The sequence below is a fragment of the Lolium rigidum genome, unplaced genomic scaffold (assembly GCF_022539505.1).
Source record: "Lolium rigidum isolate FL_2022 unplaced genomic scaffold, APGP_CSIRO_Lrig_0.1 contig_39055_1, whole genome shotgun sequence".
NCBI classification, from domain to species: domain Eukaryota; kingdom Viridiplantae; phylum Streptophyta; class Magnoliopsida; order Poales; family Poaceae; genus Lolium; species Lolium rigidum.
In genome coordinates, this window is record NW_025900438.1 from 17,026 (window position 1) to 35,052 (window position 18,027).

An 18,027-nucleotide genomic window follows, 5' to 3' on the forward strand; every position below is an offset into this window, starting at 1 on the left:
ATACGCTAAACTACTTGCATATGCGGCTGGCTGGTGAGTGATCCACCGACTAGCGACTAGGCGACCACGGGTTTAGATCCGTCAACGTGCCCACCAAGGCACTACCTAGCTAAGCTCATCACATATATACTATGGAGTACTGGTACTTGCAATTACGCTCGATCGTAGTACGCACCAGGGGTGGCTACGGAGTATTCAGCTGCTTAGCGTTTAATCCATGCTGCGCCGCGGCGGTTACGGCAGCTACAGCCCGGCCATGGCGCCGGATGACCTCTCCCAGCGGGCTGCCCGCAAGGCCGAGGCGGCGCTCCAGCCCGGCGACGAGATGATGCTGCTGCGCGACCGGCTCGACTCGCTGCGGGCGTTCCTCCGGGACGCCGACCGGAAACGCCGGGCCGGCGACGTCTTCGGCGGGGTGAGCCGCGACTGCGTGCGCCGGACGCGCGGCGTCGCCTTCGACGCCGAGGACGCGCTCGACGACCTCATCTTCCACCACCAGGTAGGTGCCCAACTTGACTTGGCGCACATCTCAAACCATGGTCCATATATACAAAAATCAGGATGGTTTTGGACTTTGAACTAGACATGCTTAGAAAACGCAGGATAGTTTTCATGCTTATAAGACTCAGGATTTCAAAATAAAAAATACAACTATGTACAGTGGCGTTATGTTTATATAGGTCCGTCTGTTCCCAGATGCCCAACCAGTGCAAATAAGTTCTGCTATAATTTTGACCAGCAATGACACTACTACAACTTTTAACCAGTTGATGAAAACATACACTTCAAAAATGTTTGCTTGTTTGTTACTCATGTACACTGTTTTTTACCTGGTTAATTACAGGTATCCCTACAAAGTCAGGAATACCAAAGCTCGGTGAGATACTTCATTGGCTTCTTTACCCGGATCATTGCTCGACGTGGATTGTCTGGCCAAATCGAAAGAATCAAAGGCATGATTGACCAAATCTCAGAGAACCAGTGGTACGGCATGCACGAGGATACACCGTCGGTGACACCGACATCTTCCATCACGGCCATTGCAGCATGGTATGTTAATTAAGCATTTAATTCTATGTTAGTATTATGTGTTTTCGAATTATAAAGAGCAAACGACGAATGAAAAAAACAGAACTTACCAGGCTGCACCCCAAAGGTTTCCAAAATTCAAAACAAGTAGAAGCATACATGATAAGTAGCCAAAGAAGGCAAATTTCCATGCTAAGATTAGACAATCGGGCACTTCTGTAGCCACGGATGCATAGATCAAATTCTAGAACGAGTTCATGCATATATTGCCTGCAGAAGAGAATTAAGTTCTCTTTTGAAAATAGGGCAACATCTATCTATTATATACTAAAAGCAAAATACAAAGGTTTTAAATAGAGATACGAGGTTAATCCACATCACTAAAATTATCTAATACGTCTGATTTTGGTGGGGCCTAATTATAACGGCTGAGATTAACAGACTTACGTTCACGTATATATGTACAAAGGAACATTGTTTGTCACGTACATGTGCAAACGGGACGTAATTAACTAACCACGTTCACGTACAAGGAAAAGGGATCAAAGAGTCCTAACCTTCCACGTAGCTTCATTTAGAACAAGGAAAATCAATGACCTATATGGAGAGAGAAAATTGCAAAGTACTATACGTTTGCATGTAGTAATAGGGAATAACCTATAGCCTAGATTTAACTAATAATCTACAGCCATACAACATCGATGTGATTTCTTTTAGGTGATTTCTTTTTTGATATTGAAGAGATTTGTGTCTATGCAATCTTTGCTAAGAACATACGTAAAAGAAGTTAACTCTAAAGCTGATAGGTTGCAGAAAATAAAAACTCTAAAACAGATACATGGATGCGTGAATCCACTTTAAAACGGATCAACGATGAGAAAAAAGAAAACTCCAAATAAGGCCGCTATGATCCGATTTTAGCTTACTCGCCCATGCGTGCCACGATATATGAGTACTACGTAGGATATGGAGTGGTAGCCTGAGCGGAAGAAAATATGAGAGGATCCAAAATCAGACTGTTTATACATACGTATATACCAATACCAGTGAATACATTCCCTTAAAGTACAAATAACCGAATACATACAAAACTTAAAATCATAATTTATCATTTTTAAATTAGCCTCAAATGTTTTGAAAATGCATATGAGATATTGACTTTAGAGAATAGAGTCTACATCGTCGGACGTGATGCAAGAAACACACTCCTCGCATCACATCATTAGAATTTATAATGATGCAGAAAAGAATGGCGACTGATTAAAATGCCTTAAGTGTGTTGTCCATGACAGCTTAGTTGTGTTACATGGCATGACACATACAAGTGAGTGAGTGTTCAAAATGACTAAATTGAAGATTAGGGTTAACATTTAGAGAGTTTTAATTTTTTTTGTTAAACATAGTATTGCATCCATTCGAAATAACTAATATGTTATTACTATTGATATGTAAATATATTACTAACACATGGCAAAGAAATTAAGATCCATAAATTTAAGGAAAAAGTATCACCTTATTTGTTTAATAAAAACGTAATGATCAATGTTGTATATTGCTGGTTATCTATGCCCAAGAAGTTATGTATGGCACAACATAACGAGAGTGTGAGATATTTGTTTTCAAAAAATAAAGGGAACAAAAGGTAGAAATATCATATAAAGGTACATTGACAAACTCTTACTGTTTAATTAGTCGACCTATATACTAATGATGAGATATGCCCTTTTCGTTACCTTATATTAAGTGAGAAAAATTGGTTCCATCATATAGGTCTAAACATAGTATGATCATTGCTCGAGGAAATCCTCTAGCATACTTATATATGTAACATCACATTAAAATTACCAGCTAGCTAGATCTAAACTTTAATTGCAAATACCATTTTAATGTCATGCACGAACTGCACGGTGTGTTCATTAATGTAGTGTTTTGGAAATACACTAATAATCTATATCCATGACTTAAGTATGATTAAAGATGTATTCTATGCATGTGATATATATTTCGCATATAGATGCTGCTATATAATGTATTCCTTTTTTAGCATAATATGAAGTCCACCAGTTTGTGAATATCTTAATATCAAATTTGACACACTAAAGACGATGCTCTTTAGTAAAGGTCAACTATATGTGATGCCCTCGCATTTGCGAGGGCCACCATGCTAGTTTCTAGAAAATCACAGTGACTAACATAGAGCCAAGCTCTAACCAGGATAAGAGCACTCAACTTCTTGCTTAATACCCTCGATCAAGACAAAAATGTTAGCAAACCTTCAAGGATATATAAATTGGATGACAGTGGACAATTTGCCATCCAATATGAGAAAAATCACAGTAAATTAATGGTCTCCAAAATTCCATGGGGGCTATAAACACCCTATATAAAGCACCTGGTCTATAAAAACAAGTAGAAGCCTACATGATAAGTAGCCAAAGGAAGCAAATTTTCATGCTAAGATTGGACAATCAGATAAATAGCTCTCCAGCTCAATATGAGTCAATCATATCAGGAACGATGAAAGTAGGTACAAAAGCTCCTTTAAAATCGTGTTGTGGCTTTGCTGACAAAAAGGTCCCTACAACCATCAGGCCTCCATCACAATCTGGCACTTCTCCCATCACTGACGCATAGATCAATTCTAGAACGAGTTCATGCATATATTGCCTGCAGAAGAGAATTAAGTTCTCTTTTGAAAGTAGGGCAACATTTCTAGAAAATCACAGTGACTAACATAGAGCCAAGCCCTAATCAGGATATATAAGAACCCTGAATTTTTTGCTTAATCCCCTCAATCAAGACAAAAATGTTAGCAAACCTTCGAGTATATATAAGTTAGATGCCACTGGTCAATTTGCCATCTAATATGAGAAAAATCACAGTAAATTAATGGTCTCGTCCTGCAGGAGGAACATTTTGAGTTGCCCCTCCAACTTCTTTTATGTAGATAAATGTCCTTAGTTAAAACAACCATCTGGGTTTAAGATCTTTCTGGACTTGAATTTGGGTTCCCGCATATTTCTTACACTATATTCCAGTAGTTTTTGTTGAGAACTATTCTGAGTATTCTAAGCATGAAAAATATCTAAAACAAGGAAAATATGTGTGGACATTAATAATGTACATTGATTGTATCTATATACTCGATGAACAGGCAGGATGACATGGAGAACACTGTGTTTGACAAAGACCTGGAGATTCTCAAACGTATGCTGGCCAATGAATATGAGGATACCAGGCACCAAAGGTTCATCTCCATAGTTGGGGAGAGTGGTGCCGGGAAGAACACACTCGTAAAACTTATCTGCAACCAGATATCTACAAAGATGGATGTTGTAATCAGGTGTGACATGCAGCCGGGTTCAAGCATAGAAGATCTCCTTACAAATGTGTACCAAATGGCACTGCAACAGTCTGCAGATCAGTGCTATGAGCTGGAGGTGGAAAAAGCAGGAATTGACAGCATTGGTGACAAGATCCGTGGTTTGCTAAGTAGAAAGAGGTACCTGTTGATTCTGGGAGGGATATCCTCCAAAAGCACTCTCAACTTCGTGAGGGCGAGCCTTCCAGACAACAATGGCAATGGCAGCCGTGTGATGCTCATCTTGGACATCGCAAGTGAAGAGGTCGCTTGTCATGCTAATACCATGAATAGAGAGGGCTTCAACGGAGTACACCTGATGACCCGATTGGATCAAGCAAAAAGTATGCAGCTATTCTATTGGAAAGTGTTGAGGAAAGCACAGTACGAGCCATGGTTGTTGGCCTACGAAAAACGGAGAAGTCAGGAGCAGGAGGTTTATCAAGGAGGTTACCACTCAATGAGAAGAAATCAGAAAGAGGAGGAGCAGGAGCAAAGAGACAACAATGTCCAGAGTTGTGTGCATAATGTAACAGGAGGATGTCCCATGGCCATCGTTCTCCTAGCCGGGCTTCTCCGGTTCAAGGAGAATCCAGTCCAGTGGGATGCAGTGATGCATCCTTCAGGGAGTTCCGGCTACCACTACCAGCAGCAGCAGCTGGGCCGGACAAGAAGGGGGATGGAGACCATCTACTGGACGAGCTTCGAGGACCTCCCCGACGACCTCAAGTCGTGCTTCCTCTACCTCGCTGCCCATGACATATGTCAAGATGCCGATGAGATCGTTCAGATGTGGATAGCGGAAGGCTTCATCATCAGCAAGAGCCCGCACCATCGCAAGACTCTGGAGGAGGTGGGCCACGATTACTTGAAGGAACTGGTCTTGAGATGCCTTGTTGAGCTGGAGGAGACGAAACCAGATGGCAGCGTCGGGCTTGTTAGAGTTCACAGAAGCCTCTTGGGGTTCCTGCAGTCGGAGATCACCGAGGCTGGCTTCATGGAGATCGTCCACGATGTCGACGTACATGATGTCCTTGTGCCATCACCATCGGTGCGCCGCCTCTGTGTCCAGAGTGACAAGAGCATGATGTACACCACCCACCACAAGTTCCCTAAGCTGCGTTCCTTCATATGCCAAGTAGATGAGAAGCGTCACAAGGAGGCTGAAGCTCAGCAGCGGTGGAAGAGGCGTGTGCACGATGATCTCAAGTTTCTGCGCTGGTCCAAGTTCCTTCGTGTACTCTCCGTGAAGGGACTGAGACTTGCGGAGCTGCCAGATGAGCTTGGTGACATGATTCACTTGAGGTACATGCGCCTCGACTGCCCAGACCTGCGCTGCCTCCCGCTGGGCATCAGCAGACTAATCAACTTGCAGACGCTCAACATAAGCAGCACTCAGGTCGAGGAGATTGACCAAAGTTTCTTAATAGTAGGAGCAAATTCAACAAAGTAGCTATCATTATTATTCTCATCATTAAATATAGGAGGCATATTGTAATCATAATCAAATTTATCCTCCATAATAGGCGGTACTAAAAGACTACTATCATTATAATCATCATATATGGGAGGCAAAGTATCATCAAAGTAAATTTTCTCCTCAATGCTTGGGGGACTAAAAAGATCATGCTCATCAAAACCAGCTTCCCCAAGCTTAGAATTTTCCATATCATTAGCAACAATGGTATTCAAAGTATTCATGCTAATGTGTTCCATGGGTTTTTTAATTTTCGGATCAAACCATCCATGTCTTAAATCAGGAAATAGAATAAGAAGCTCATTGTTGTCCATTATGCCAAACTAGTGTAAACAAGAAACAAAAAGATGCAATTGCGGGATCTAAAGGAAATAGCTTCGAGCACACACACAATGGCGCCAGAAAAGTACTTTACCTGGGACCGGAGTATGAGTGCCTTTTACCTTTCCTCCCCGAGCAACGGCGCCGTAAAAGTGCTTGATGTCTACGGGTGCTTCTATTCTTGTAGACGAGTGTTGGGCCTCCAAGAGCAGAGGTTTGTAGAACGAGCAGACAAGTTTCCCTTAAGTGGATCACCCAAGGTTTATCGAACTCGGGGAGGAAGAGGTCAAAGATATCCCTCTCAAGCAACCCTGCAACCACAAAGCAAGAAGTCTCTTGTGTCCCCAACACACCTAATAGGTGCACTAGTTCGGCGAAGAGATAGTGAAATACAGGTGGTATGAATAAGTATGAGCAGTAGTAACGGTGCCAGAAAAGTGCTTGCTGGCGTGTGGTTGATGGTGGTAATATTGCAGGAAGTACAGATGCAGTAAAACAATAAACAAGCAGCGATAGCAGTATTTAGGAACAAGGCCTAGGGATCATACTTTCACTAGTGGACACTCTCAACATTGATCACATAACGAGAATAAATAGATAGATGCTAGACTCTACACTCTCTTGTTGGATGATGAACACCACTAACTGTGTAGGATTACACGAACCCTCAATGCCGGAGTTAACACGCTCCACAATATTCAATGTTCATATTTAAATAACCTTAGAGTGCATGACAGATCAACATAACCAAACCAAGTACTAACATAGCATGCACACTCGTCACCTTCACACTACGAAAGGAGGCATAGATCACATCAATACCATCATAGCAATAGTTAACTTCATAATCTACAAGAGATCACAATCATAGCCTACGCCAAGTACTACACGATGCACACACTGTCACCATTACACCGTGCAGGAGTAATAAATTACTTTAATAACATCACTAGAGTAGCACACAAATAAATTGTGATACAAAACACATTGCAATCATGATATAAATAAGCACTTCACTATGCCATTCATAACAGTGAATAAGTATTCTGTGAAATACAGCCTAAGAGACCCACACGGTGCACACACTGTCACCTTTACACACGTGGGGCAAGGAGTCTCCGGAGATCACATAAGTAAAACCCACTTGACTAGCATAATGACATCTAGATTACAAGCATCATCATATGAATCTCAATCATGTAAGGCAGCTCATGAGATTATTGTATTGAAGTACATAGGAGAGAGATTAACCACATAGCTACCGGTACAGCCCCGAGCCTCGATGGAGAACTACTCCTCCTCATGGGAGACAGCAGCCGTTGATGAAGATGGCGGTGGTGTCGATGGAGAAGCCTTCCAGGGGCACTTCCCCGTCCCGGCGGCGTGCCGGAACAGAGACTCCTGTCCCCCAGATCTTGGCTTCGCGATGGCGGCGGCTCTGGAAGGTTTTCTCTGGTTTTGTCGAACGGGTCGAGGTTTTTAGGTCAGGGACCTTTATATAGGCGAAGAGGCGGAGTCGGGGGTTCGACGAGGCGACGACACACTAGGGGGGCGCGCCCCCCCCTAGGGCCGCGCCGGCCTGTCATCTGGGGGCCCAGTGGCCCTCCTCTGGCGACTCTCGGGTTTTCTGGAAGCTTCGTGGAAAAATAGGATGCTGGGCGTTGATTTCGTCCGATTCCGAGAATAATTCCTTACTAGGATTTCTGGAACCAAAAACAGCAGAAAACAACAGAACTGGCCCTTCGGCATCTCGTCAATAGGTTAGTTCCGGAAAACGCATAAATATGACATAAAGTATGCATAAAACATGTAGATATCATCAATAATGTGGCATGGAACATAAGAAATTATCGATACGTCGGAGACGTATCAGTCTCTCCTTCTACTATATTTAATTTTTCCCTTGTTTCTTGTAGGTGCATTTCTGGATACTGCCGCTGAGGAGCAACGGGTTGAAACCCTTCTTTGTCTTGCCAGAGCCAATGACATTGATTTTTGGGCAGACGAAAGTCGCTATCGATGTATTGTCCAGTTTCAGGATCGAGCCACCCAAACTCGAGAATTTCTTGACTTCTGCAATACTACCTTGGCCATGGTGTATAATGCCATGTTTCCTCGGAACCCTCAGCCCGAGAATCTTACAAAACTCATGGACAAGTTCAAGGATGTGCGCAATATCCACGACTTTGTGAAAGCTCAGATGTTGGCTGGTGCCAAGTTTGCTTTGATCTGGCTGAAGATTTGCCACTCGAAGTTGGATCTTGACAAGGTCTTCGAAAGTTTCCTTCTCAGGATGTCGAAGTGGAAAGTGAACATTGATCGGCATAATGCAGTCGTGTCACCGTTGCTGAGAAGATGATTGATGAGGACCTTAAGGTGGACACCACTTTCTTCAAGGAGTACCGATACGACGATTTGAAGCAGAATATATGTACTGCAAGGGAATATATATAGATGGATATAGGAGTTCTTTATATTGCTCAATGCGTGAGGTTTGAACCAAGACGCAATATTGTGTATATGTATTTATCGTATATCTTGTTTTTAAATGTCGTGTGCTATATTTTGTAAAATTCTGTGAGACATATATGAAGTCAAAGAAAATTCCTCTGGTTGTATTGTAATCTTCCGTTTTAGCCCTTGAATATATCGGGTCACATGAGAATACTGTTTTTTCGCGAGTTTTTTGTAAAACCAAAGCGTGTATATTGCCAAGTGTGCCAAAATCGATTATGTTGTAGATTTGCGGGTTCGAGCCCCTAGCGTTGCTTGTAAAGAGAGAAGAACATATGTCATCACTATTTTTGTTTCAACCATGCTACGTTGCAGCATCGCAAGCCCGCCTCATTGAAAACCTTTCAGCCCCACTCGGTGCCCTGAAAGGAAAAGAGTGCGTCTGAAAACTTGCGAGCTGTTCAGATACAATGTGTGTTTACATAGTTGGTACTATATTGGCTCCCTTCTAGGTGTAAAAACGTCGCAGCTGTGCAACGTTCCACGGGTTCGGTTGATACGTCTCCGACGTATCGATAATTTCTTATGTTCTATGCCATATTATTGATGATACCTACATGTTTTATGCACACTTTATGTCATATTCGTGCATTTTCTGGAACTAACCTATTGACAAGATGCCGAAGTGCCGATGCTTGTTCTGCTGTTTTTGGTTTCGAAATCCTAGTAACGAAATATTCTCGGAATTGGACGAAACGAAGACCCGGGGGCCTATTTCGCCACGAACCTTCCGAAGACCGAAGAGCATACGAAGTGGGGCCACGAGGTGGCCAAACCACAAGGCGGTGCGGCCAAGGGGGCCCGCGCCGCCCGTGGTGTGGGCCCCTCGTCAGCCCCTCGACTCTGCCATTCCGCCTACTTAAAGCCTCCGTCGCGAAACCCCCGATGCGAAAAACCACGATACGGAAAACCTTACGAGACGCCGCCGCCGCCAATCCCATCTCGGGGATTCGGAGATCTCTCCGGCACCCCGCCGGAGAGGGATTCATCTCCCGGAGGACTCTACACCGCCATGGTCGCCTCCGGAGTGATGAGTGAGTAGTTCACCCTCGGACTATGGGTCCATAGCAGTAGCTAGATGGTTGTCTTCTCCTCATTGTGCTTCATTGTTGGATCTTGTGAGCTGCCTAACATGATCAAGATCATCTATCCGTAATACTCTATGTTGTGTTTGTCGGGATCCGATGGATAGAGAATACCATGTTATGTTAATTATCAAGTTATTACATATGTGTTGTTTATGATCCTGCATGCTCTCCGTTACTAGTAGAGGCTCTGGCCAAGTTTTTGCTCTTAACTCCAAGAGGGAGTATTTATGCTCGATAGTGGGTTCATGCCTACATTGACACCTGGGACAAGTGACGTAAAGTTCTAAGGTTGTGTTGTGTTGTTGCCACTAGGGATAAAACATTGGCGCTATGTCCGAGGATGTAGTTGTTGATTACATTACGCACCATACTTAATGAAATTGTCTGTTGCTTTGCAACTTAATACTGGAAGGGGTTCGGACGATAACCTGAAGGTGGACTTTTTAGGCATAGATGCAGTTGGATGGCGGTCTATGTACTTTGTCGTAATGCCCAATTAAATCTCACTATACTAAAAAGTCCACCTTCAGGTTATCATCCGAACCCCTTCCAGTATTAAGTTGCAAAACAACAGACAATTGCATTAAGTATGGTGCGTAATGTAATCAATAACTACATCCTCGGACATAGCATCAATGTTTTATCCCTAGTGGCAACAAGTACATCCATAACCTTAGAGGTTCCTGTCACTCCCCGCATTCACGGAGACATGAACCCACTATCGAGCATAAATACTCCCTCTTGGAGTTAAGAGCAAAAACTTGGCCGAGCCTCTACTAATAACGGAGAGCATGCAAGATCATAAACAACACATAGGTAATAGATTGATAATCAACATAACATAGTATTCTCTATCCATCGGATCCCGACAAACACAACATATAGAATTACGGATAGATGATCTTGATCATGTTAGGCAGCTCACAAGATCCGACAATGAAGCACATGAGGAGAAGACAACCATCTAGCTACTGCTATGGACCCATAGTCCAGTGGGTGAACTACTCACTCATCACTCCGGAGGCGACCATGGCGGTGAAGAGTCCTCCGGGAGATGAATCCCCTCTCGGCGAGGTGCCGGAGGTGATCTCCGAATCCCCCGAGATGGGATTGGCGGCGGCGGCGTCTCGCAAGGTTTTCCGTATCGTGGCTCTCGTACCGGGGGTTTCGCGACGGAGGCTTTAAGTAGGTGGAAAGGCAGTAAAGAGGCGGCACGAGGGCCCACACCACAGGCCGGCGCGGCCGGGCCCGGGCCGCACCGCCCTGGTGTGTCGCCACCTCGTGGCCCCACTTCGACTCTCCCTCGGTCTTCCGGAAGCTTCGTAGCAAAATAGGACCCCGGGCGTTGATTTCGTCCAATTCCGAGAATATTTCTTTACTAGGATTTCTGAAACCAAAAACAGCGAGAAAACAACAACCGGCTCTTCGGCATCTCGTTAATAGGTTAGTGCCGGAAAATGCATAAATACGACATATAATGTGTATAAAACATGTAGATATCATCAATAATGTGGCATGGAACATAAGAAATTATCGATACGTCGGAGACGTATCAGCATCCCTAAGCTTAGTTCTCGCTCGTCCCGAGCAGGTAAACGATAACACGGATAATTTCCGGAGTGACATGCCATCATAACCTTGATCATACTATTGTAAACATATGTAATGAATGCAGCGATCAAAACAATGGTAATGACATGAGTAAACAAGTGAATCATAAAGCAAAGACTTTTCATGAATAGCACTTAAAGACAAGCATCAATAAGTCTTGCATAAGAGTTAACTCATAAAGCAATAAATCAAAGTAAAGGTATTGAAGCAACACAAAGGAAGATTAAGTTTCAGCGGTTGCTTTCAACTTATAACATGTATATCTCATGGATAATTGTCAACATAGAGTAATATAACAAGTGCAATATGCAAGTATGTAGGAATCAATGCACAGTTCACACAAGTGTTTGCTTCTTGAGGTGGAGAGAGATAGGTGAACTGACTCAACATAAAAGTAAAAGAAAGGTCCTTCAAAGAGGAAAGCATCGATTGCTATATTTGTGCTAGAGCTTTTATTTTGAAAACAAGAAACAATTTTGTCAACAGTAGTAATAAAGCATATGTATTATGTAAATTATATCTTACCAAGTTGCAAGCCTCATGCATAGTATAATAATAGTGCCCGTACCTTGTCCTAATTAGCTTGGACTACCGGATCATCGCAATACACATGTTTTAACCAAGTGTCACAAAGGGGTACCTCCATGCCGCTCGTACAAAGGTCTAAGGAGAAAGCTCGCATTTTGGATTTCTCGCTTTTGATTATTCTCAACTTAGACATCCATACCGGGACAACATGGACAACAGATAATGGACTCCTCTTTAATGCATAAGCATGTGGCAACAATTAGTATTCTCATATGAGATTGAGGATATGTGTCCAAAACTGAAACTTCCACCATGATTCATGGCTTTAGTTAGCGTCCCAATGTTGTTCTCTAACAATATGCATGCTCCAACCATTAAGGTGGTAGATCTCTCTTACTTCAGACAAGACGTACATGCATAGCAACTCACATGATATTCAACAAAGAGTAGTTGATGGCGTCCCCAGAAACATGGTTATCGCACAACAAGCAACTTAATAAGAGATAAAGTGCATAAGTACATATTCAATACCACAATAGTTTTTAAGATATTTGTCCCATGAGTTATATATTGTAAAGGTGAAGAATGGAAATTTTAAAGGTAGCACTCAAGCAATTTACTTTGGAATGGCGGAGAAATACCATGTAGTAGGTAGGTATGGTGGACACAAATGGCATAGTGGTTGGCTCAAGGATTTTGGATGCATGAGAAGTATTCCCTCTCGATACAAGGTTTAGGCTAGCAAGGTTATTTGAAACAAACACAAGGATGAACCGGTGCAGCAAAACTCACATAAAAGACATATTGAAAACATTATAAGACTCTACACCGTCTTCCTTGTTGTTCAAAACTCAATACTAGAAATTATCTAGACTTTAGAGAGACCAAAAATGCAAACCAAATTTAGCAAGCTCTATGTGTTTCTTCATTAATGGGTGCAAAGTATATGATGCAAGAGCTTAAACATGAGCACAACAATTGCCAAGTATCAAATTATTCAAGACATTTTAGAATTACTACATGTAGCATTTCCCGATTCCAACCATATAACAATTTAACGAAGAAGATTCAACCTTCGCCATGAATACTATGAGTAAAGCCTAAGGACATATTTGTCCATATGCAACAGCGGAGCGTGTCTCTCTCCCACACAGTGAATGTTAGGATCCATTTTATTCAAACAAAACAAAAACAAAAACAAACCGACGCTCCAAGCAAAGCACATAAGATGTGATGGAATAAAAATATAGTTTCGGGGAGGAACTCGATAATGTTGTCGATGAAGAAGGGGATGCCGTGGGCATCCCCAAGCTTAGACGCTTGAGTCTTCTTAGAATATGCAGGAATGAACCACCGGGGCATCCCCAAGCTTAGAGCTTTCACTCTCCTTGATCATATTGCATCATTTCCCTCTCTTGATCCTTGAAAACTTCCTCCACACCAAACTCGAAACAACTCATTAGAGGGTTAGTGGTCAATAAAAATTAACATGTTCAGAGGTGACACAATCATTATTAACACTTCTGGACATTGCATAAAGCTACTGGACATTAATGGATCAAAGAAATTCATCCAACATAGCAAAAGAGGCAATGCGAAATAAAAGGCAGAATCTGTCAAAACGGAACAGTCCGTAAAGATGGATTTTATTGAGGCACCGGACTTGCTCAAATGAAAATGCCCATATTGAATGAAAGTTGCGTACATATCCGAGGATCACGCATGTAAATTGGCTTAATTTTCTGAGCTACCTACAGGGAGGCAGGTCGAAATTTGTGACAAGCAAAGAAATCATGCTATCGCGCAGCAATCCAAATCTAGTATGAACCTTACTATCAAAGACTTTACTTGGCACAACAAAACACAAAACTAAGATAAGGAGAGGTTGCTACAGTAGTAAACAACTTCCAAGACTCAAATATAAAACAAAAATACTGTAGTAAAAACATGGGTTGTCTCCCATAAGCGCTTTTCTTTAACGCCTTTCAGCTAGGCGCAGAAAGTGTATATCAAGTATTATCGAGAGATGAAGTATCAACATCATAGTTTGTTCTAATAATAGAATCAAAAGGTAACTTCATTCTCTTTCTAGGGAAGTGTTCCATACCTTTCTTGAGAGGAAATTGATATTTAATATTACCTTCCTTCATATCAATGGTGGCACCAACGAGTTCGAAGAAAAGGTCTTCCCAATATAATGGGACAAGATGCATTGCATTCAATATCCAAGACAACAAAATCAACGGGGACAAGGTTATTGTTAACGGTAATGCGAACATTATCAACTCTCCCCAAAGGTTTCTTTATAGCATTATCAACAAGATTAACATCCAAATAACATTTTTTCAATGGAAACAAGTCAAGCATATTATAGATTTTCTTAGGCATAACGGAAATACTTGCACCAAGATCACATAAAGCATTACAATCAAAGTTATTGACCTTCATCTTAATGATGGGCTCCCAACCATCCTCTAGCTTCCTAGGAATAGAAGTTTCAAGTTTTAGTTTCTCTTCTCTAGCTTTTATGAGAGCATTTGTAATATGTTTTGTGAAAGCCAAGTTTACAGCACTAGCATTGGGACTCTTAGCAAGTTTTTGTAAGAACTTTATAACTTCAGAGATGTGGCAATCATCAAAATCTAAACCATTACAATCTAAAGCAATGGGATCATCATCCCCAATGTTGGAAAAAATTTCAGCAGTTTTATCACAGGCAGTTTTAGCAGTTTTAGCAGTTTCAGGCAGTTTTGCGGGCTTTGCACTAGGAGTGGAAACATTGCCAACACCAATTATTTTACCATTAATAGTAGGAGGTGCAGCAACATGTGGAGCATTAGCATTGCTAGTGGTGGTGATAGTCCAAACTTTAGCTACATTGTTCTCTTTAGCTAGTTTTTCATTTTCTTCTCTTTCCCACCTAGCATGCAATTCGGCCATCAATCTTATATTCTCATTAATTCTAACTTGGATGGCATTTGCTGTAGTAACAATTTTATTTTCAATATCCTTATTAGGCATAACTTTCGATTTCAAAAGATCAACATCAGAGGCAAGACTATCAACCTTAGAAGCGAGAATATCAATTTTATTGAGCTTTTCCTCAACAGATTTGTTAAAAGCAGTTTGTGTACTAATAAATTCTTTAAGCATAGCTTAAAGTCCAGGGGGTGTGTTCCTATTATTCTTGTAAGAATTCCCATAAGAATTAGCATAACCATTACCATTATTATAAGGATATGGCCTATAGTTATTACTAGAATTGTTCCGATAAGCATTGTTGTTGAAATTATTATTTTTAATGAAGTTTACATCAACATGTTCTTCTTGGGCAACCAATGAAGCTAACGGAACATTATTAGGATCAACATTAGTCCTATCATTCACAAGCATAGACATAATAGCATCAATCTTATCATTCAAGGAAGAGGATTCTTCGACAGAATTTACCTTCTTACCTTGTGGAGCTCTTTCCGTGTGCCATTCAGAGTAATTAATCATCATATTATCAAGGAGCTTCGTTGCTTCACCAAGAGTGATGGACATAAAGGTACCTCCAGCGGCTGAATCCAATAGGTTCCGCGAAGAAAAGTTCAGATCTCGCATAAAAGGTTTGGATGATCATCCAAGTAGTCGATCCATGGGTTGGGCAATTTTTAACCAAAGATTTCATTCTTTCCCAAGCTTGATCAACATGTTCATTATCCAATTGTTTAAAATTCATTATGCTACTTCTCAAAGATATAATTTTAGCGGGGGATAATATCTACCAATAAAAGCATCCTTGCATTTAGTCCATGAATCAATACTATTCTTAGGCAGAGATAGCAACCAATCTTTAGCTCTTCCTCTTAAGGAGAAAGGAAACAATTTTAATTTTATAATGTCACCATCTACATCTTTATACTTTTGCATTTCACACAATTCAACAGAATTATTGAGATGGGCAGCAAGCATCATCGAACTAACACTGAGAAAATTGCTCTCGCATAACAAGATTCAAGAAAGCGAGGTTTAATTTCAAAGAATTCTGCTGTAGTAGCAGGTGGAGCAATAGGTGTGCATAAGAAATCATTATTATTTGTGGTTGTGAAGTCACACAACTTAGTATTTTCAGGGGTGGCCATTTTAGCAGTAGTAAATAAAGCAAACTAGATAAAGTAAATGCAAGTAACTAATTTTTTTGTGTTTTTGATATAGTGTGCAAGACAGTAAATAAAGTAAAGCTAGCAACTAATTTTTTGTGTGTTTTGATATAATGCAGCAAACAAAGTAGTAAATAAAATAAAGCAAGACAAAAACAAAGTAAAGAGATTGGATTGTGGAGACTCCCCTTGCAAGCAGTGTCTTGATCTCCCCGGCAACGGCGCCAAAAAATATGCTGGCGTGTAGTTGACGTGGGAGTTAGAAATCTTTGTGGTGTAGCTTTTCTTCAGTTCCCCGGCAACGGCTCCAGAAAATATGCTTGATGGTGTGTAACTCACACGTTCGTCGGGAACCCCAAGAGGAAGGTATGATGCGCACAGCAGCAAGTTTTCCCTCAGAAAGAAACCAAGGTTTATCGAACCAGGAGGAGCCAAGAAGCACGTTGAAGGTTGATGGCGGCGGGATGTAGTGCGGCGCAACACCGGAGATTCCGGCGCCAACGTGGAACCCGCACAACACAACCAAAGTACTTTGCCCCAACGAAACAGTGAGGTTGTCAATCTCACCGGCTTGCCGTAACAAAGGATTAGATGTATAGTGTGGATGATGATTGTTTGCAAAGAACAAGTAAAGAACAATAGCAACAGATTGTATTTCAGATGTAAAGAATGGACCGGGGTCCACAGCTCACTAGAGGTGTCTCTCCCATAAGATAGCATGTTGGGTGAACAAATTACAGTCGGGCAATTGACAAATAGAGAGGGCATAACAATGCACATACATGACATGATGAATATTGTGAGATTTAATTGGGCATTACGACAAAGTACATAGACCGCTATCCAAGCATGCATCTATGCCTAAAAAGTCCACCTTCGAGGTTATCATCCGAACCCCTTCCAAGTATTAAGTTGCAAAACAACGGACAATTGCATTAAGTATGGTGCGTAATGTAATCAATAACTACATCCTCGGACATAGCATCAATGTTTTATCCCTAGTGGCAACAAGTACATCCATAACCTTAGAGGTTCTCGTCACTCCCCGTATTCACGGAGACATGAACCCACTATCGAGCATAAATACTCCCTCTCGGAGTTAAGAGCAAAAACTTGGCCAGAGCCTCTACTAATAACGGAGAGCATGCAAGATCATAAACAACACATAGGTAATAGATTGATAATCAACATAACATAGTATTCTCTATCCATCGGATCCCGACAAACACAACATATAGAATTACAGATAGATGATCTTGATCATGTTAGGCAGCTCACAAGATCCGACAATGAAGCACATGAGGAGAAGACAACCATCTAGCTACCGCTATGGACCCATAGTCCAGGGGTGAACTACTCACTCATCACTCCGGAGGCGACCATGGCGATGAAGGGTCCTCCGGGAGATGAATCCCCTCTCCGGCAGGGTGCCGGAGGTGATCTCCAGAATCCCCCAAGATGGGATTGGCGGCGGCAGCGTCTCAGTAAGGTTTTCCGTATCGTGGCTCTCGGTACTGGGGGTTTCGCGACGAAGGCTTTAAGTAGGCGCAAGGGCAGGTAAAGAGGCGGCACGAGGGGCCCACACCACAGGCCGGCGCAGCCAGGGCCTGGGCCGCGCTGCCCTGGTGTGTCGCCACCTCGTGGCCCCACTTCGACTCTCCCTCGGTCTTCTGGAAGCTTCGTGGCAAAATAGGATCCTGGGCTTTGATTTCGTCCAATTCTGAGAATATTTCTTTACTAGGATTTCTGAAACCAAAAACAGCAGAAAACAAGAATCGGCTCTTCGGCATCTCGTTAATAGGTTAGTGCCGGAAAATGCATAAATACGACATATAATGTGTATAAAACATGTAGATATCATCAATAATGTGGCATGGAACATAACAAATTATCGATACGTCGGAGACGTATCAGAAGGTGTGATGCATACAACAGCAAGTTTTCCCTCAGTAA

General features: G+C 42.0%; 1 protein-coding gene across 1 annotated transcript; it reads left to right on the forward strand.

Annotated features, from left to right (window-relative positions):
- The first annotated feature begins 256 nt into the window (after nucleotides 1–256).
- Nucleotides 257–8,642, forward strand: LOC124681299 (probable disease resistance protein At1g58390). Its single transcript, XM_047216231.1, has 6 exons — nucleotides 257–499; nucleotides 845–1,050; nucleotides 4,184–5,789; nucleotides 8,105–8,197; nucleotides 8,317–8,405; nucleotides 8,522–8,642. Exons 1-6 carry the CDS (start codon nucleotides 257–259, stop codon nucleotides 8,640–8,642), a joined length of 2,358 nt encoding a protein of 785 aa, XP_047072187.1.
- The last annotated feature ends 9,385 nt before the right edge of the window (nucleotides 8,643–18,027 follow it).

Bases quoted from the DNA above. Each gene is read 5' to 3' on its own strand.
- LOC124681299 (XM_047216231.1), top strand. From the start codon at position 257: ATGGCGCCGGATGACCTCTCCCAGCGGGCTGCCCGCAAGGCCGAGGCG. The intron at 500-844 runs GTAGGTGCCCAA...GGTTAATTACAG, and splicing joins ACCTCATCTTCCACCACCAG to GTATCCCTACAAAGTCAGGA. The intron at 1,051-4,183 runs GTATGTTAATTA...CTCGATGAACAG, and splicing joins ATCACGGCCATTGCAGCATG to GCAGGATGACATGGAGAACA.